General features: G+C 38.5%; 1 protein-coding gene across 1 annotated transcript in view; it reads right to left on the reverse strand.

The window, feature by feature from the left end:
* cgnl1 (cingulin-like 1) overlaps positions 1–18,960 on the reverse strand; it is a 30,285-nt gene extending 11,325 nt beyond the window's left edge. Inside the window, exons 1-8 of the mRNA XM_060858798.1 lie at positions 18,805–18,960; positions 12,708–14,377; positions 12,416–12,510; positions 10,928–11,033; positions 10,362–10,463; positions 9,511–9,659; positions 7,872–8,001; positions 7,398–7,610 (exon numbers count right to left, since the gene is read on the reverse strand). Coding sequence (XP_060714781.1) covers positions 7,398–7,610; positions 7,872–8,001; positions 9,511–9,659; positions 10,362–10,463; positions 10,928–11,033; positions 12,416–12,510; positions 12,708–14,324 — 2,412 coding nt within the window. The 5' untranslated portion in view covers positions 14,325–14,377; positions 18,805–18,960. The remainder of the gene's footprint in view (positions 1–7,397; positions 7,611–7,871; positions 8,002–9,510; positions 9,660–10,361; positions 10,464–10,927; positions 11,034–12,415; positions 12,511–12,707; positions 14,378–18,804) is intronic.
* Positions 18,961–20,980: the final 2,020 nt, after the last annotated feature.

A 20,980-nucleotide genomic window follows, 5' to 3' on the forward strand; every position in this document is an offset into this window, starting at 1 on the left:
TATCTAGTCCATGGGTTGTGATAAAAATATTGACTCTGCTCAATGTAATTTGACTTTGCGATCAATTTTGTCATATTATGATCTGAGTGAAATGTTAATATTCTAATACATGTAAACATATAAAAATCCTGGATATAGTTTCAATACCTGAGGTTCACACATTTCAGTTGCCTAGCAACAATGTTCTCACTAGTGTAACCTTGTTTATGACGTGTGTATTGTCGGCTTCCTACATCATACCGTACGTGATCTTTCTAGTCTCCCAGTGACTCCGAATGACAATATAATATGGCAAATTGACTCAAGATGAGGTTTAAGCAATGCTCAGCCTTTTTAAGGCACATCACCAGGAGCTGACAATGACAATTTATAAGTAGTGATTACTGTCAAGTGAGAAGCTGCTTGTATCCTGTCACTGACAATAGGAAACATACATGGCGCTGTTTGTTTTAGAACTAGAAGAACTGGTATAATGGTAGTTGTGTATGTCAAACAACAGGTTTGTCCATCTATAGCAAGAAGACAAATCTTTTCACCAGACAGCTTTGTGATGTTGTATATTTGCATTATAACTAATCATATATTGTGACCTGGATCATTTAAAAACACAACCTAAAATCAAATCGAGTTGTTGGTGTGTATATCGTTTAACTAACACTGGAAAAAAAAAAATCCTCACACAAATAGGCTTACACTAATTTGGTCTGAGTTTGTAGTTAAGATCACTTTCATCCTTTAAAAACTTCTTTAAAAACTGTAAAAGCTTGTTGAGTTTCAAACTCTAGGTTTGATAAGGTAGGGTACCTAAATTCCTCTGTAGCTGATGTAGGAAGAGGCAACAGTGCTAATTAAAGCTCTATTATAAAAGACTCGGGGACAGTAAAAACTATCTGTACCTACAAAACCTGAAATACTTCTGCCACGGTTTTATGGAAACTGAAATTACAAACCCAACGATCAGTTTCTGTTATGTGCTTGTTTATATGCTGCCATGTCACAGCTAGTATAACAGCTACTTATTAGCAAGATTTACGTCTGTTCTGTTTACAGTCCAAAGTCCTGAAGCCCCTTGTCCAGTTTCTTCCTGTATGTTTGTGTGCAAGTTGTAAAAATCACACAGCAGTGTGTGTGTGTGTGTGTGTGTGTGTGTGTGTGTGTGTGAGAGAGAGAGAGAGAGAAAGAGAGGTACATTAACCAACACATCCCAAACTCACCACAATCTCACCCCAGAACTACAAGACTACATGAAAGTTGTTTAATACAAAAGCTACTATGTACATGGGATAAAGATTAAAGAACGTGTGATTTTCCTGTCCTAAATCGTAGAATTGAAAGGAACAAAAACACTTTGGCTAAGACACCAATCATGGATGCTAGCTAACGATTTGCTAGTACATAGCTCGTAAATCTTTCACATGCAAAATACGTACAGTCGTACGTTCAGTGACCACAGAAACCAGACAATGGCAACAGGAATGTCAACACTGCTCTCAGCTATGTTGGTAAATTCCTGAGAAAAGACTTACCATTAATAGAAATACATTGTGATATCGGTCATTGACTGCAAACCAAACAGTCCTGATGAGTCCCACTATACTGATACCATGTGTTTTTAGGACAGGATTTTTTTTTTTCTGAAGTAACGAATACTAGAAGAGGGACTCGTTCGATTCCCAACTTGACCCCATTTGAACCAAAAAAAAAACAAAAAACAAATTCCACAACCATTGTAATTATCTATAATTTCTCTCTAGCTATAATTTCTTTAAAGTATGATTACTAGAATTGAAATCTTGAGTTATTTGGTATTACTTTTAATATGTTTACTAACACAATACTGTGAAAATGTCCCAACCCAACCCAGAGAGCTGCCATGATAAACAGTAGGTATTTTATAAATACGGCATCACAACATGGTGTATACACCTACAGTATACACAGACTACAGTGTCAAATATTATGTCCTTCTTTCAATTCCTTTTTCATTATGATTTACCTCTTGAAAGTGCCGCATCATTAGATTACGTATAATGTATTATGGTTTAAAAAAAGCCTGCATCATGCTGTGATAAGAGTGGGATACTAATGGGAAAAACTGTAACTAGCTTCCTTCTTGACCAGCTTATATCAAAAACAAACAATAATATCTTTTGCTGGCGTTTATCTTACCAATTTTCTACTCAGGTAGACTGGAAAAGAGAGTAAACATTGACTCTGTATAAACGTTCACCTCTGATATTTTAGAGTATTTTATCTCAGTGTTGGCCTTCACTGATATGACAACTAAAATGGAGCGGAGATTAAACTAGTACTTCCAAACAGGGAAAAATGGAATATATTGGCATCCTCCCCAGGATGCAATTAGGGTGTTATAAAGGGCAGTAATAATTGATGTGGCTGGTATAGAAGCTGGGACTCTGGAGCCACTAAGTAGTAAGAACTTTGATCAAGGTTTGCTTTCTTTTCTTTGTAATTTAACACAAATCTTAGCCTGGGCTGACAGATTAGAACATCAAGAATAAAAATATTTTAAAAAATTAGAATAAAAGAGAGTAAGATGACTTAATGAAATAGGAAAGGCAAAAAAAAAGACAGAGACACAGGTAAAAAAAATGTTTGTGTGTATGTGTATGTGAGTGAGTGAGTGAGTGAGTGAGTGAGAGAGTGAGAGAGAGAGAGAGAGAGTGAGTGAGAGAGTGAGAGAGAGAGAGAGTGAGTGAGAGAGTGAGTGAGATAAGAAGAAAAAGTCTATGTGGAGAAGTTATAAAGTTATTTTAAAAAATCTGATTTCAAGAATAGACAAATTACAGAATAAAGAACAGAATGTGAAAAAATACACACAAAAAAAGAAAGAACAGAAAGTGTGGAGGAGAAGTACGCTATAAGAGAGGTCCCGAATCTGAGGTTTTTTTATTGGCTCCAGTTCAGAGGGGGAGTGAGAAGTGGTCGATCTGAAGCACTCTCCAGTTTACTCTCGCCCTTTTCTTCATAGTTGGACATTAACCAGCATTGTGAGAACTTTACAAAGCTGAGTACAAACAACACTGCAAGCTGTATAAGACTCAGTAGGTGCCCTTAATCAAAATCACAGTGGTTTTCTGAAGGTATTCTCAGGTCAGTTAAAACAATAATAAATAAAACACTCGACATTCCCAACTAAACCACATGCAGAGCCAAGAGTCTTGACAATGAAGTTTACAATACTCCTAAACACAGTGCAGAGACAATAAAGCCTGTCTACAGCAATCCGCTACTCAAAACCATAGGGCTTAATTCTTCTTTGCTTTCAGATTTACAAATCCAAAATCTGATTAATCCACTCTCAAATCATCAAGGCTGAAATGTAAAAAAGCTGCAATTTGAGTGGAAAAACATCTCAAAGCCGTAGTGAACTGAGGACAAACGTATTTTAATCCTAGGCATGTAATATAGTGCAGTTCTCTAAGGATTAGTTTGCATTAGAGTTACTCTATCCAGCTCACTGATGCTGTGTTTGTCCAGGAAACAAAAGCCAATGTCAAACACCATCCTGTAGCCTGAAGCTTCATACGCTGAACTGCTTTGATTAATTTCCAACACACAAACACATGACTAAATTATCGGTTACACAGAAGTATATAATGTTACAAGTGCACATTTAATGGGGACAAACTGTTCAGACATCTACATTTGTTTAGTGTCCATCAATAAGCAGAGACAATCTTCAAGCGAAGTGATAAAACAGGATCTTTCTGCACATTTTTCTCATTGACATTGCTGCACAGTATCAGAAGTGATTCATTAGTTAGCGAAGAGTCAATGACAGTTCAATGACTCAATTTCAGGATGAGCATTTTGTCAGGAAAACCTGCCAGTCTGACCTCTCTTTAAGCCATTTCTTTAAGTCCCATTCACTGACCCAGCATCACCCCAGGGCTGTCTATTCATATGCATGTATAGAACTGTTCAAAGTTACCCCTCTTTCTCCAACAGAGGGACGACAACAGAGCACGACTTCACAGCAAGATAAAGGTACAAACTCAAAAAGCAGGCCGCCCATGGCTTTGGAAACTTTATCAGGTGCTCACAAAGTACTCTCTCTTTGACTGGGGCAACAGCACCAAAGCCTGAGCTTCTCTCCAATTCTCAGAAAAAGACTTGGTCTGTTCCTTCATCCTGGCCGTATGCATTACAATAGGCCTCGCCTGGAACAAGAGCCTTACAGATGCAGAGGAGCAGGAGAGCAAGCAGGAGCAGAGGGCGGTGAAGAAGAACTGTGGAAATTAAATGGTGCTGCTTGAGAGCTACTGGCTTCTTTCCAGTCAGGATAAGTCTCTTGGAATCGGTTCATGTGCTCGTGAGAGGAGAAAGTGCACTGATTCAGTAGTGGTTTGTTGTCGGTCACAGTAAAGTGATTTAAAAGTGGACTGAAAGGACAAACCTTTCTAAAAGTGAGGAGTCAGATAAAAATGAACATATTTTGCGCCTTTTACACCATAATCAAAGAAGCATGAGTGGCACGGGCAGCAATGATCGTTCATCCATTCTCCACCAAACACATAGCAGGCTGAAATAATCTGTCAAACCTATTCTTGCAGCTCTCATTTTATTTTTATGTCTAAGAACATTCTCTCCCCGTTACCCGAGGTAGTTCGGATAAGCGGTAGAAAATGAGTGAGTGAGTGAGAGAGAACATTCTTATAATGCAAGCAAAGCAAACAAACTTTTAAATTGTTTAGAAAGCTTGAAATGAACTAACAGATATAATGTACCACATATCAGTTTGAGAAGCAGAAAAACCATACTCCAACTGTGATATTAAGCCAAGACACACCTGCCCAGCGCAGCAGAGACGTCGCTGCCTCTATTTAGTAACTGGTAAAATGTCTTGCTATTTCTCCATCCCCTTCCAAAACATACCTAGTTCTGCCAGCAAAGCCAATCTCTGTGGGAATCTCAAAGAAAATCCTCGTCTTTTATACCCTAATCTTAATCCTCCCAAGTCTCAAACTAGAGCTCTCTGGGGGTTACTGTGGAGAACCTCAGTCTTCCTAGTGGGGATCATGAATTGGTCATTCTGAATACTCATGCAGGAAAATAATGAGGAGGAGAAGAATCCAGGACACTGGAAAATAAAAAATAAAATATTCTTCTGATACAGAATATATACAAGACATACACACAGGCTATACTGAAAGAATCTCCAGATGAGCACTTGATAAAAAAAAAAAAAAAAAAAAAGCAGTGATAGAAAGCAGATGGAATATCAGATTTGTGGATTCTGGCAGAACTCCAGTTGAAAAAATAACTTCTCACAACCCTCATTCTCTCTCTCTCTCTCTCTCTCTCTCTCTCTCTCTTCTCTTCTCTTTATCTCACTCCCACCTTTTTCTTGCTTTAAACTCCTACTAATCTACCAATACTTTTCTGCTGCTCCAAGAGGACCCGCCCATAGAAAGTTCTGGAATAGCCCAGAACGACATGCCTTCTTTAGCTGAGGAAACACATGTCATCCTGTGGGACTCCCCTTTCCCCAAAGAGCCCAGTCTCCTCAGTCCCACTGCTGGAAACAAGACCGTCACACAGACGGTCCAGCTAGCACATCATATAGTCTCCGGGAAATGAGGACATCTCAGAGTCTGTGGAGCCACTACTGTGAAGCCTCGGTATAGAGAACTGAAGGACACAGCGGACCTCCTCGCCACTCCTGTGCCAATGTTATTTAAAAACAGCCAGTGTATCTTACTGGAGCCAAACCATAACATATTGTTTCAGTTTCCAATTTATTCCGGTTCCTTGGTAATCCACATTAATGCTTTGCTACCCAGCTTCCACACTTTCTTTATTCACTAGTTCCCAATATCTCCTCATTACTATGTTCTCTAGTAGTTTGTATCATTCTATTGTGCTTCCAGTATTCAATATCCTCATCAGTGCTTCCTCATTTTTTATCATCACAACTGCCCATTTGCATGAATACATATTTTTCGTTTTTTGGTTTTTAATGTTCCTAACTCCCTAGTCTTCGTTACACCCAAGTTTCCAGTGGCCACTTCTACGTTTTTAATATTTCATATTTTACTGTTATTGTTCTTTACTTTCCAGGGTACTTATTTTCACCAGACCTTCATTTCCCAATTTCCTTTTTTCTAATGTTTTGTCGTTGTTGAATATTTTTCAGTTTTCTTGTTTCTTATCTCCAAATGAATGAATGTATGAAATGTTCCAGTGTGCAATTTTTTTTCTTGTCTTCTATCAACCAAATGTCCAACTGTTCACACACACACAAAAAAAAACACCAATGTACTGCCCTCCTGTCCCCTTCTTTTTAAGGCCCCTGTATTAGTGACCCACTTACAGCATTTGTGTAATGTCCCTATACAAGTAGGCATTGCAACCAAATGAGAAGAGCAAGAGCAAGCAAGCAAAAGTGTACAAAGAAAATGGGAAATAAATAAAAAGAGAGGCCCAGGGCAGTGAGTTTCCCCATCAGCACCTCATTATATTAGTGACGGCCTGCCACTGCAATTAAGCAGCAAAGAGGCCGTTTTAGTATTCCACTTTCCTGCATTGTTCTCTGCATGGGGCCAACTTGTCAACACTAACAAAGCCACAGAAAGGAAGAACTCAGTAACAAAAAAAAATAATAATAATACATCCAGTCAGTCTGATAATCAGTGAATCTTTTGACGCATTGCATTTACAAAAAAGCCACAGCTGAGCAGTCCAGAATTCTGGATTTTGTCTGGACACTGGTAAATACATAAGATTTGTATGGCTCAAGTGTGTGTATACCCCTAAAAGTCTTCTGATTACAATTGAAACCTGCGGACAGGAAGTGCTTTTGAACTTAATAGGAAGTGAACTCAGCACTTGGGGAGGCACACAAGAGGGAAAACGCCATTCAGAAGAGAACAGAGCAGAGAACATGAAGGAAGTCCACCCTGCAAAAACAGGATGCTCATAGGGAAACAGACACAACCATCGGCTCCCTGCAGCTCTCTCTTTTGTCTTAATCGTAGTGTTTAGCTCGTCTTTGTATTTGTGTCACCTGTTGCTTTTCCGTTCACGTTTATTCCCTTGGCCATGTCTATCCTTGGGTTCCTTAGGACATCTAAACATCTACAATTCAGTATCATTTGGCACACCTTTTACCAAACTGGATCTCCTGCTTACGTAAACAAGTTTTGCTGATAGTTCACATGAAATATGATGACAAAGCGTATGAGATGTCATCAGCCAGTAAACAAAAGAAAACCTCTAATGCACGTTATAATAAATATGAATGACAGATGATAGTGATAAAATCTTTTGAAGGTATTTGTACACATTCAGTTTTATGGCAGAGATGTGAATGTGACAAAACCACATTACCGATACTGAAGTAAAGAGATAAATGAGAGACAGTAATACATTACCTGCTTAACTTCCACCAAAGATGCCTGCAGTTTACGTATCTCCTTGTCATATTGCTCCCTTAGTTTATCCACCTCCAGGTCATGAGTGGACACCTCCTCTTTTAGTGCCCCCTTTAGAGCAGTCAGCTCTCTCTCGCGCCTCCTCAGCAAATCCTCCTGCTCCTCTTTCACCATCAATGCTTCCTGTAGATCCAACTTCAACCTCATGAGGTCCTGAGGAGGTAACGAAAGCGTTACATGCAAAATAGATAAAAGATGATAAAAATATAAACCAATAATATAATACACTGGAAGAGATGTTAGGAAATCCATGACCTACTAATATATAAAAAACACAATGTATTTATTCATATTCTTTTTTCTTATATTAAGTACCAATGGTATAGGAAATGGAATAGATCTAAAAAGAAGATCTTAAACTTTCAGCTCAAGAGTGTATTAATAATCTGACAGGTTTGTCTGTGTGCAGTTCACCTCCTTCTCAGCACTGTCTAATTGCAAGCGTTGGGCTCCATCCAGCTCATCATGCATCTCTGAGAGCTGATCCTGTAGGTCCCTGATCTCTGTCTGATACTGTTCTCTCTCCATCTTCACCTGGAAAAGCCTGCAAAATACACACACAGACAGACACACACACACACAGACACAGACAGACACACAGACAGACACACACACACACACAGACACAGACACACACACACACAGTCTGAACACCTGCACGTTGTCATAACTCTGACTGGCTACTGTTGAAGTGTTTGCAGCATATTAAGCATTGACTGTGTCTGTATCTCACACCTGGACCCTCTTCCACCTGCCTGAGAAACTGATGGGAGATTGTTTACCAAAAGGTACACATGTTGAGAGCCTCCAAGAAAATCATGACACCGTATTTGCTGATGCTACTGTATATAGTCAACTATCTCACAGAGTTCTCATCTGTTCACCGCTGGTTCCAGAGACAAGAATCCCTAAGGGTTACCAGGGATCAAAGAACCACAGGTATCTAGTGGATTAATAGACATTAATAGAGATTAATAACATTAATAGAACTTTTGAGGAAATGATGCTGCAGTGATGTCACTGGGAGGAGCAGTGTTAACTGTGTACAACCTGGAGAAGGTGCTTGGTGAAGCAAGCATTCTGTAGTGTCTGCCAAATACAATGTAGTTATTACAACTTAATACAACTTATTGCAGACTAGCAGGGATCACCATTGATGAAGAGCAAACCCGGTCAGAACTACCGGCTCTTTCTATCCATCAATACAAGTCTTTAAAAATTCTAAATAAAATCCTTGCACTGAAGAGACTTTAGCTGCAACCAGTATTGAGTAAAATAGTACATTCAGTGCTGCCAAATGTGTAACTCTATCAATCCCCTATCGGCCTGCTGCCGTTTTAAGCGTGGCAGCCTGGCAGTCGTGCTTACAAGCTCACAGAGATGAATCCAGACCTCGTTTCTTACGGTGCCAAGGCTGGAATTCAATGTGAAGGTTCAACTGCTTTAAAATTTTCAGTAACTGCTAACAGCTAATTTATCTAGCAGTTAATATTTGTTAGCAGGCTAATGACTGCTATATCACTGCAAAATTATTTAGCATTATCTGCTACTTAGCTAATTATCAGTAACCAAAACAGCAACTTGTAATTAGCTAATGTTAAGTAAGTTAGCATGTTAGCTAGCTAACATTAATATTAGGCAAAATCTAAACTGCTTAATTTCACAGGTGATATGATGTGATTGGCTAATTATTTTTAAAACTTTAAAAAATGAATTTATCATCAGTAATAGTAATAATCAGGTTAGCTTGGTTACTGTATTTCTATGCTGACAAAAGTAATCACTGGATTTTTATTTTAAAAGAGCATTTAACCTCTCAACAAAATGACTGGTATTCTTCTATCTAACCTTTAAATCACTTATGCTTCAGACGTATATCGTCGGCTGATTCAGCATTAAATCAGGAAATACTTTGAAAGTTAGACCGGTCAGGTAATTTGACACCAAGTCTAAGGCTTGACAAAACTTACTGAAAATTCACGGTAAGCAACTGCAGAAAGCACGTAATCATTAACTTTGGCGACCCGCAAAAAGCCACTGACAACTGACTTACTCTTCCAGGGTGGTGCGTAGATCAGCCTCCGCTTTGGACAGCTTGTCCTGCAGTTTGTCACATTCAGCCTGATTAAATTCCAGCTCTTTCTGCAGTTTCTTGATGCCAGCTCCAGCCTTTTCCTGTTGTTCACTCAGTCCCTTCTTTTTCTGTTCAACATGATTTAAAATCAGATTTAAAAAATCAGATTGTTGTAACACTATTAGAACAGTCTTGTAAGATGGAACACTGACAGTTCATGAAGATTTTACAAATATTCAATCTCAATGCAATTTTATTCATGATCCAGTGTAAATGCCTAATGTGTTATTTTTCTTGCAGAGGTGACAACCGCAGACTCTGGGGGTTTTCACATTGGCAGTGCAGTCAGAAACAGGCTATGAATACGATTTTCACGAAACATTGGCAGTGTGAGAGTACGTGAATGTGAATGCAACTAGTACTCGGGTCAGCACTTGCTCAGGAAGATTAAGTAAACTGTGCGTGTGGGTTTTGTCTGATAAGGACAACATTTCACACATGTACCATGAGTGTGAGAGGAACATTGTGGAACATGTGGGACACAGACATGATAATGTGGCTTAACTATGCATAATAGAAACAAAAGACTAAATAAAAAAATTATGGTAAAAAGACTAAATAAACAAAATATGGTAAATCGTTTTGTGTTTTTCATGCACATGAACTCGATAAAATCGACCAGTCAAATGATTCGGAGACACCAAGAACAATCACACTCTGATTCAGACCACAGCAAACCAGCCTAATGTGAAAACCTCCAACTAGGACAGAAGGTGCAGTAAAAGAAGATCTGAAGATTTTGACTAAAAACTACTTTATGATTAAAGTACCTTGTTTTCATCCTCCAGTTGCTTTTTCAGACTTGCGACCTCTTTTTCCAGTTCTGCCTTCTGCTCCTGCAGGGCTTTAGCCTGCACTGAAAGGTCTGGAGACTACCAGGAGAAAATTCATATGTGACTAGCTAGTAACATTTCATAATGAACGGGCTAGTGACCAGCATAGTGAATTATGACCTACTATAATATAATATTATATAATATCGGTTTATTATATTATTAGAAAATGATTTGTGTGCCATTGGTATGCGTGCACATTTATCTTAAAAGTTCAGAGGCTTTTTTGCTGCATAGCAATACGATTAACAAAAAAAGCAGAATAATTTTTTTTGGCAAGAAGCTTTGGATTTTGGCGGCGTGTTGCTACTCACAACATTTGTACTCTTGAGCTCTCTCATTCAGCATGCACATGTTTAAACATTAGCCATGATCGCCATGAGCACTGGCTGGGTAAATACAGGCATTGAGGTGAAAGTCTCTGTGAGTGGACAGCCTGTGATAAGTAGCTCATAGTTTCGCCTTGTTCAAAGCCCAATTACTACAGTATAACAACGGCTTACTCTGTTGTCCCCTTGCACGCTGCCTGTAGCCCGTGACTTCAACGTCTGGATTTTTTCAAACACTAGGTTGACCTTCCTCTTGGTGGTGTCGTCACTGTCGTTGCTCCTAAGAAACATACAATGACACATACAGTGCTCTCATACATGTCGCTACTAAGAAATCTTCACCTCACCACCCTGCCCTGGGTGTTTGTGTGAAAGTGTGTGTGTTTGTGTGTGTTTTGTGTGGAGAGAGAGAGAGAGAGAGAGAGAGAGAAAGGATCAGAGTTTAATCCCTGACATTTCTTGGAAAAAGGGTAGTATGGCTCATAGCCAGAACAGAGAGGGCAGAACACTAGGCTTTGATGTGTCACTTCATGACCTGCCCACCCTAGATCCCCCCTCGTCAGGCACATGCCTGCAAATGTGTTTCAGAAGCAACGAGCACGTTTCAGAGAATAGAGGACTATACAATGTAAGTCACAACGCTGTGTGCTTGCGTTCATTTTACTTAAACTGACCTTTTGTTTTATGGCTACAAACAGGCCTAGGACCGACACAGACACAGACACAGACACACACACACACGCCTCAGTGAGCATGATTTAAAGGTGTCACCTAATAGGGACTCCTCTGCTCAACATCTCTGAATAAAACATGGTTTCCTGACGCAGGCGAGACATGTGCACATGGATGCTCATAAGAACTGACCCAGCTTATTCCTACCAAACACCCGAGCTTTCTATTAAAGAGAAGATATCTGATCTGACTGCATCATCTTTCTACATCGAGCACATCAGGAATGCGAAGAGGGTGGAACTTTTGACACGAAGAACACAATATTGGGTGAGTGTACGGTTACAGTCAAGTATTCACTAAGCTTTACAGTACTATGGGACGCTTCTTCTGCACTTTTGATGCAGAGCAACAAACGTACAGAATTACACAGGAACAGGAAACAAGGAATTTTAGCCCCTTGTTAAGCAGGTCAGAACAAATCTCCACAACAGGTGGTAGGAGATGCCTGATTCCAGTTCTGTCTGTTTGTAAACCACACACACACACACACACACACACACACACCTCCAACTCCCTTAATTCCACAGAATGAGTCATGTAGGGAGGAGGATAACCAATGTGGTATCTGTGGGAGGTGAAAATTAATCATCTGGTAAAAGGTAACACCTCACATTTTTGTGTACGGTACAAAAAAGTAGAGATAAGTAGAGAAGTAGAGAATTGTGCTGGTATGAACATGGAGTAATCGCTGGCAATTCTGATATATCAGGGAATTATGTACATTGTGTACATGGGAGTCAGATACTGCATGTTTTGGGTGTGTGGGTGTACGTGTACAGCTGAGTCTGCTCTTTACTCATTCTGGTGTTGATTAGTCAGAAATCTTATACACTGTACAACAGACTCTGATAATGTCATGACATTTTTATATATAAAACTTTACAGGGTGTTGTGTTTAAACATTTCAGCATCATATTTTTGAAAACTCACCCATCTTTGAGGTAATTAAATAAAATCTGCTTTGCAGTCTCTTCATGTGTTTGTTGTGACAGCTCTTGTTGGCCTTTCAGAAGATCAGGTGTTGTCTGTTACCGGAAAAGAACATTAGTGCACAGCTGTTCGTGGAGATATTTCCTCTTTAGACTAGGCTTATGTGTGAAACCTTATTTAAGCAAGCAGTCTGACAAACAAACAAGGATTTACTCCACAAAAAATATTGACACAATGCAACACGATGATTTCACACAGTTAGACAAAATGATAAGATTGAAATCTTACATACCTCAGCAACCATTTCATTTGTCTTCTTACTGTGGTTTGGAACAGCTCTGGACAATGATGTTGTAGCCACACTGGTCACAGTCTTAGTGCTTTGTGTTATTTTCTTGACCTCTGTTCCTTTGTTCTCCACAGGCAGAATGGAGGGCCGGCTCAGCGGTTTCTTGTAGAATAAGATGGAATCGGTTACGCTGGGCATTGCTCCCTGTGGAGAGCCCGGTTCACTGCTGATCCGTGCCACATCTCTGTAGGCCTTCCTCCGTCCAATGGAGGAAAAGGGGGACTTCTGCACAAGTTGTGACGGCCTGAGCAGATGCTCGGTGGACCTTCCTCGATTTCGGCCCACCTCATCCAGGTACTCTGCATCACCTTGCAGGCCAAAAGGCAAGGCACTATCCACACTACGAGAACGTTTGCGGTCTTCTAGGTTAATACGATTCCTCCGCCCAGTGCGTCCACGCCTCTGGCTTCCTTTGCCATCAAACTTACTGATAAGCTCATCTACACCTGGGATGGAGCCTGTGTCAATATCTCTACCTGTTCCAGGCAGGAAAGGTATATAGCGGCGGTTTTCATGGCGATTAATGCTGTCCCCATATAGTGCCTCTAACTGTTCCTCCTTGGTAGGGGTGGTAGAGGACATGGAAGAATTACGTGAGCGTGATGACTGAAGCACAGGGCCGCTGGAGTCAGTTCTTCGTAAGGGAAGTATGTCTGGCTCTCTGTGCCTTCGCTCCAGACTGGAGTTTGTGCTGCTTGTCGTACTTGGAGTCCTGTAGGAGGACGGCTCACTGGGAACACTGGTGCTGGAAGATACCTGAGGAACCGGAAGCCTTTGGGCATGCTGGGATACCTGGGACGGAACTTGGAAAGTGGACTGTGGTTGACCCTGTGACTGAGATTGAGGTTTAAATGATGGTTGTGTTTGGACTTGAGGTTTAGCTTGAGGCTGATTCTGGGCTTGGCCTTTAGATAAATCCTTTTGAGGCTGGACTCTAGATGGAAATGTTTGAGGGTGAACCTGTGGCTGAGCCCATTTCCTTGTGTCCTGTGCTGGTGGATCTGTTCTTTTTGGTAGCTCTGGTTTGGATGATTTGGAATCTGAAAAGATTTTTTCTGTTTTTGGCAGGGAGTCTGGATATGTATTTCTACTCTCAGCAAGAGAAAAAGGCTGAGGTGAAATGTTTTGAAAGTCACCAATGGTATTACGCACTGGGTCATAGGGCTGGAGGATTTCTGGATGCTTCTGAAAATTTAGCAGAGCGGATGGCTTATTTGCCTGAGTGTCTCTGGAGTCAGAGAGATCGTTATTGACATAAGGAATCTGATGCTGGGCTCGGAATTCTGCAAAGGGGTTAACAGAGAGATCTTCCCTGGGTGCTCTGAAGTTATATTCCGTATAGTTATCGATAAAGGACCCTTCAGCATCATTGTTATTGCTTTTGGGGGCTGCATAAGGGTTGAGCTCTCTGTCTTGATTATTCAGAACAACATACGGGTGTCCGTCTATGCCTTGAACCCTGATACTTAGGCCATAGCTGCTGTTATTTTGGCTCCTTGCACGTGCAGGGTGAGTGTAGCTATTTGTATTTGGAAGGCCACTGACTTTATAGGACTCCATTAAGAATGCTGAGAGAAGGATTTCAAATCCTATTCCCTGGAAATGGCCCACGTCTGCAAACAAAACCATAAGCTTATTATTGTCCCAAAACAGATACCTTCAAATCCAAATGACTTCTGTGAATGTTTAGAAATTCTAACTGGCCACTAATGAGATTTTAATATCTGTTGAACTTTGATTCGTTCACAGGGTTTATTTGGTTGCAACAACAATGTACGAGTGTATGCATGTGTAGATTGGATTCGGCTTCTGAAAGACAGCAGTCAAACAGCTATTAGCTAAACACCGTCATTAAAGAGCAAACATAGCTGGCATAATAATCACTGGGGTAACTCTTAAACAGTCAGCAATGATTCATTCAAGGCTTTTCTAGGTAAGGGACATTACATAGATCCACTGGATTGTAAGGGAAGGGCAAGTTATAAGTAAGAATTCTTTCACTTTGCATTATTCTTAATGGAATATGTCAACTTTTTTGGCCTGTACCATTATATGGGGCAGTCTGGGAAAACTTGTGGGATATTCCTATGTCTATATTCCATTTATAAACATATCTCAACATTATTGCATTTTTAATCTTGCTGAATAAAGCATAATGAATTCAAAACAGACACTGGCTGTCAAACTGGCTGTGATGCTCCTGTACCAGACTGGGAATGGAGCCTTCAAATTTTGATATTTTCACAATTTTAAGTCTAAAACATATTTCAGATCAGAATCAATTAGTAAAATAAACTTAATGATTTCACTATGGATAAAGTTTTCCAAGGCTTCCACACATAGAATATTTAAAAAAGGAACATGTTTACGTACAGTAGATCTGCCTAAAAGCGGTTGTCAAGGTTTTGATAAATATTTATTTACTAGATATTTCATAAAAGATTCCAATTCAATAGAATTAATTTTTATATGGACATTTATGGTTTGTGTGTTATCCGTTTAGTCGATACCTCAACTGAAAACAACTTTTTTACAGCGTTTTTAAGTGAATGAAACAGAATAAGAACAACTTGATAAACCATTTTCCATGCATGTCTCAAAGAAAGACGTGACTGTTAAAGTGTAAAGGTTGTTTTGAATTCCTATTGTAAAGCACAAACATTTATTTGAACACTGCCAACAAGTGCCTTTAGAAAGTCAAAGACATCCATCTCGGTAGAGCAATGCTGATTTTAAATGTTGAAAAACCTCTGCCCTTCATGCCAGCCATTCATGTATCATGTTACACATCTATCAGTCAAAATAGGACACTTTTATAAACATGCTTGTGTCTAACACAAAGCAATATACATATCAACCCCTAACAGGCATCAGAGCTGCAGAATGTCTATCAGTAGTGCTTAAAGCTTTATTGTTCATGTTATCAGCAGACCCCAGTGATAACACCAACAAATAAACACATTTCTCCCTGGTTCACCTAGGCCTACATCAGACAAGACCAAGACTGAAAGGTTTCCATGACAAAGCACCGCACAGGCCACAACAAACACTCCTCACCGCTATATCTGCATATTAATACTCAGCATAGTCCCTTTATTATTCTTCATAACACAAATGCAAAACATGCCAAAAAGCCAATAAACCACTTTTCCTGGTTTAATACATGACAATCTAGGAAAATCCCAAAGCTTCCAACATTTCTGAAAGTATAAAACACTGAACAACCAGCTATGACGTGTCCACTAATGCTTCAGAAAAAGAGGAAAAGAGAAGCGGAAAGGAAAAAAGGAGGAAAATGGGATATGATAAGTTTCTTTTAGAAACAGGATCACGTTATCTGGTGCACATGAGCTTCAGTGTGATAACACAGCTTCTTTCCTTTCATTGTCTCCTCTGGAAGTGGTAAAGTACTAGTCTCTGACAGGGAGGAAGGCCACATGGCCTGTGCCAGCTTACATTCACTCCCTGCTAATCCTCCATGCAGCTGCCTCCTCCAAAACACTTACACCTCTCTAGTGAACACTTCTTTAGTATATACTTCTCTAAGCAGTGTATGCCATGACAGATCATGCCAAAGCTTAACCTTCAAACTTAAAGCAATTAAAAAAGCTTAACCTCACCCTAAATTAATCCAAAAGCATCTGTGGGAAATTCCAGCATTAACAATGTGATATTTGAGCCTATGCTGAGCTGCAGAGAGTCTCATTGTTTACACAGCATCCAATACTGTACTCCATTATTTTGCAGAAGTATTATTTATACATTACTTTAATATCACTTACATAGGTATGTTTAAAAAAAAAAAAAAAAAAAAAAAAAAAAACTTACTTTTTTACTCCTTGCATTATTCTTTAAACCTTCAGTGCACTCACTGCAAATAGCGAAGTTCTCTTCTCTCATCTAGCCAGTTACTGTATGCTATACATCAGCAAAATGAGCTGTTTAGCATTTAATAATTTCAATTTGGCATCCAATCAAATTCATCAGCGTAGATGTTCATAAGAATCACAACAATTAATCATTTTCTCTGATGTCCTCGTGCTACACAATAAGCTACAGCTATCCATATGTGCATCTGCAGACTGACAAGTCATAGGACTGCAGTGTGGAGCTGGAGGATGAGCATCATGGCTCTACTTCACCAACGTGTCTATCACCTTCACAAAATAAAGAGGCAAATAAAATGAGATGTCTCCATTGTTTAATGCCCAAAAGGCATTAACTCCAGCTTGAGTAACTTTTTTCTAATTCATTCAATAGCAAACTGCGTAACATTAGTTTTAGTTTTAGTTTTAGTACATTAGTTTTTTGCGATCAGGTGTTAATCACGTCACAAAGAACAGTCAGGTTAGAACATATACTTAAAACATACATTTAAAATGGACATATTACTGATACAGCAATGTTTTCAGCTATATGCTAAATGGAGGTGACATCACACAGACAGACAGTATGGTTTGTTTGGCATTTTAGTTAATCATAAGAATGAAGAGATTTCAGAAGCAACTAAAAAGTGCTCATAACTTCATGCTGTCATTACATTTAGATCTGTTATTTAAGGAAAACTGTCCCTGTACAGTTCATGTCACTAATCATTGTGTATTCCTATTCATTTCTGGATGGAGAGAAGGGGATTATGGTTGTGCTGGTCATTCATTTTCAAATGGAATGAAACTGAAGGCCAAGCTTATCTTTTTAAGCTAACTCTTTGTAGGTTAAAGTTTCTACTTGTTGACTTTGTGATTCTCTTAGACTTGCATTTGCAATGAGCAACCGCTTGAAATTCTAAGGTTATCAAAAAATATACATCAGCTAAATGAGCAGTTTAGCATCCAATCATTTCAATTTAGCAACCAATCAAATTCATCAGCGTAGATGTTCATAAGAATCATAACAATTTTCTCATGATGTCCTCATGCTACACAATAAGCCACAGCTATCCATATGTGCCGACGTGTCTATCACCTTCACAAAGCAAAGAGGCAAATAAAATGAGATGTCTCCTTTGTTTAATGTCCAAAAGGCATTAACTCCAGCTTAAATAATTTTTTTTCTAATTTATTCAATAGCAAACTGCATACCAGTTATATGCATAACAATGAAATGCATAATTGATGTGTGTATATATATATATATATATATATATATATATATATATATATATATATATATATATATATATATATATATAATCTTATCTTTTTAAGCTAACTCTTTATAGGTTAAAATTTCTACTTGTTCTACTTTGTGATGCTCTTTAGACGTGCATTTGAACGAGCAACTGTTTGTAATTCTAAGGTTATCAAAAAATATACATCAGTCAAATGAGCAGTTTAGTATCACCAGGATCAATTTGTGGTCATATTTTACATTTCTTACAAATGGACAAATCTAAATCTAGCAGAAAAAATCTAGCAGAAAGCTGCACACATTTCCTCACCTAAAAGGTAGAAAGCTTCAGTATCTTATAAATGATCTTGATCAGTTAAGCAGAAGGTTTACATACAGGCAAAAGTAAATAAACTGGTATGTTCTGTTTCTTGAACAAAAAGCTCAGTGTTAAAGTAACTGACTGTTAACACCTGAAGTTTCTCTTTGACTTCCTTGGATCAACTTTAGCTCTTAGTGTTTTTATAACTTCTACTTATTTTTATGTCCAGTTTGTTAATGAAGCATTCTATAAGTTATTCTATACGTTATTTAACACAACCTATTTATTCTACCTATAAAAGAGAAATAGAATTAAATCTTTGATGCTTGCTGCACTAAAATGTGACCAGATCCAAAACTTCTACAAGATGCTGATAACAGGTGCTACAAGTGCTGCATAAATTTGATTAGAGTTTATAAATAAAACAATGTTTAGAAATACATTCTGCTTCACTTTCTCTAGTTTCCACACAGTTTGACTAACTTTCTGATGTTGTTGTAAAATAAATCTTCTGCCTCGACTTGCTGAGTAATAAAGTTCCCACGCTCAGGATCATCAGAAACAAGTTAAAATAGAATTAAAAACACTTTAAAGTTAGACCAAACTTACCTATAGAAGTGACTGAACACGCAGAACACGCACTTTGGGTCTTTATCAGCTTGTAATAATAATCACAGAAGGGAAACACAAGCCCATGCTCCACTGAGTGTCTCAAAGTCAAACTTATTGCTTAGGTTTTTTATTCAGGGTCAGTTCGACTTAAAGCAACAACTGCGCACTAGAGCTTTAAACTCCTCCCCTAAAACCCCGCCCACTTCATGTTCTATAACCACGCCCCGAGAATAATCATCTAACTTCTATCAGCAGCAGGATAAACGAGACACGATAAGCCCCGCCCTCTTCACCGGTACTGTTCATAACCCCGCCCACTCTGTGAATCTTGTGGGATTCCTGAAAAGCTCAGATAATGACTCGCGCTTTATTGTTGGAATTGCAAACGATCTGTAACCAAGGCAACGATTTAACAAGGCGAGCGAGGTTTTCCTCTTATGAAAAAAATGTTCATAAAATGGACGATTTAAATAGTCACTGCGTTAATTGCACTGAATTTAATTAATAAAATAAATTAATATTAATAATGCATTTTAAAAAATATATTATTATTATTATTATTATTATTATTATTATTATTATTATTATCATTCTTGTCATTATTATTATTATTATTATTATTATTATTATTATCATTATTGTCATTGTTATTATTGTTATGATTATTGCCATTATTATTATTATTATTGTTGTTGTTGTTGTTGTTGTTGTTGTGTTAACACCTCTAGATTGAGAACAATAACATACAGCACAATAAAACACAAGGTATATGCATATAACGGAATTTTACTTTTCACTTGACTTACATCGAAAAACTAACTATAATCATTTAAGTGTCACTTAATAACTAAGATTAAAACCTGAGTGTTGATGGTGTGAGTTAATGTGGATGTACTAGTTTCTGTAATACTTTAATACCTCTTTCTGTTAACCTTAGTGGGTTTCTGCCTAACCTACATATCCCTACAATTACAATAAATATTATAGCATAATATCAGGCTACTACAATCTATCATCATTTATTAGTAAGTATTACAGTATTCTAATGTTCATCAACATAAATGTGATGTATTTAATGCCTGACACGATTTAAGACCAACAGCTCCATCTAGTGACTGAGTTTACACGATTGCATGTAAATCAGTACTCAGATGTTTTTTGTTTGTTTTTGATTTTGTTTGTTTGTCTCTTTGTTTTTCCAGTTCAGTTATTTTGCACTCTGTATCACTGTGTGGTTGGTAAGTTCAGGTAAAGTTATAACTTAGATAAATAGCAAGATCAGAGCATCTCACAACAGATCTCAACACTGACACTTCCAACTCTGAACTATTTATTTAAGGTTTGATGTTTTCATGCCAAACATACATGTGCTTGCATTTGAGACCTCAGTTGCTTTATGACAATGGATTCAAGGACATTTTGAAATATTAAAGGCTTTCTTGCCAACACATTGTGTATAGATACAGCTTTCCCCTCCTTTTGTTGTGGCTTTGTTGTGATTGTGTGTGTGTGTGTGTGTGTGTGTGTGTGTGTGAGTGTGTGTGTGTGTGTTTATGGGAGTGGGAGGACAGTGTTCAGTGCTCTGAACTCTAGTGCTGGGGTCGCGTTACACAGTTATACAATAGACTCTCTGTTCAGGGAGGAAACCCTGTTCAGTTGTGTTCAGTAGAGAGCGCTGTCTTTCTCCATTTGAAGTGAGGGTGCATGAATCTTGTCCAACACATAAACTACTAACTCTGGTCAGGAAGTAAAGGTTCAGCCAAAAATAAAGCATACATAATTCCACCCTTACCACAAATGCAGTCAAGCATTCAACACGTGCTTGTCATACAGGGTTAGTAAGTCTGAGTCACATAGTGAACAATTCAAAACAGTTTGATTTAAGAATGTGCTTTGCATGATGCTAAAGCTAGAGTTGCTAGAGTTTTCCTTATTTGTGAGTTATCAAAGTAGATACAATAAAGATCTTCAGCATTTGGTTAATGAGACAATTTATTGTACATTTCATTTTTAGCCAAACTGGTTGTTAAAGCCATTAATTCATAAGCCATTGGATCACCAGCTGTGAAAGCATCCCAAATACACTAATAATTCAGCACCATATACTACAGGAATCAGGATCTTTCACTTCTCTGTAGTAACAAAATGCCAGATGTGTGCTCAAGCAAAAAAA

Source organism: Tachysurus vachellii, chromosome 23 (assembly GCF_030014155.1).
Source record: "Tachysurus vachellii isolate PV-2020 chromosome 23, HZAU_Pvac_v1, whole genome shotgun sequence".
NCBI lineage: Eukaryota > Metazoa > Chordata > Actinopteri > Siluriformes > Bagridae > Tachysurus > Tachysurus vachellii.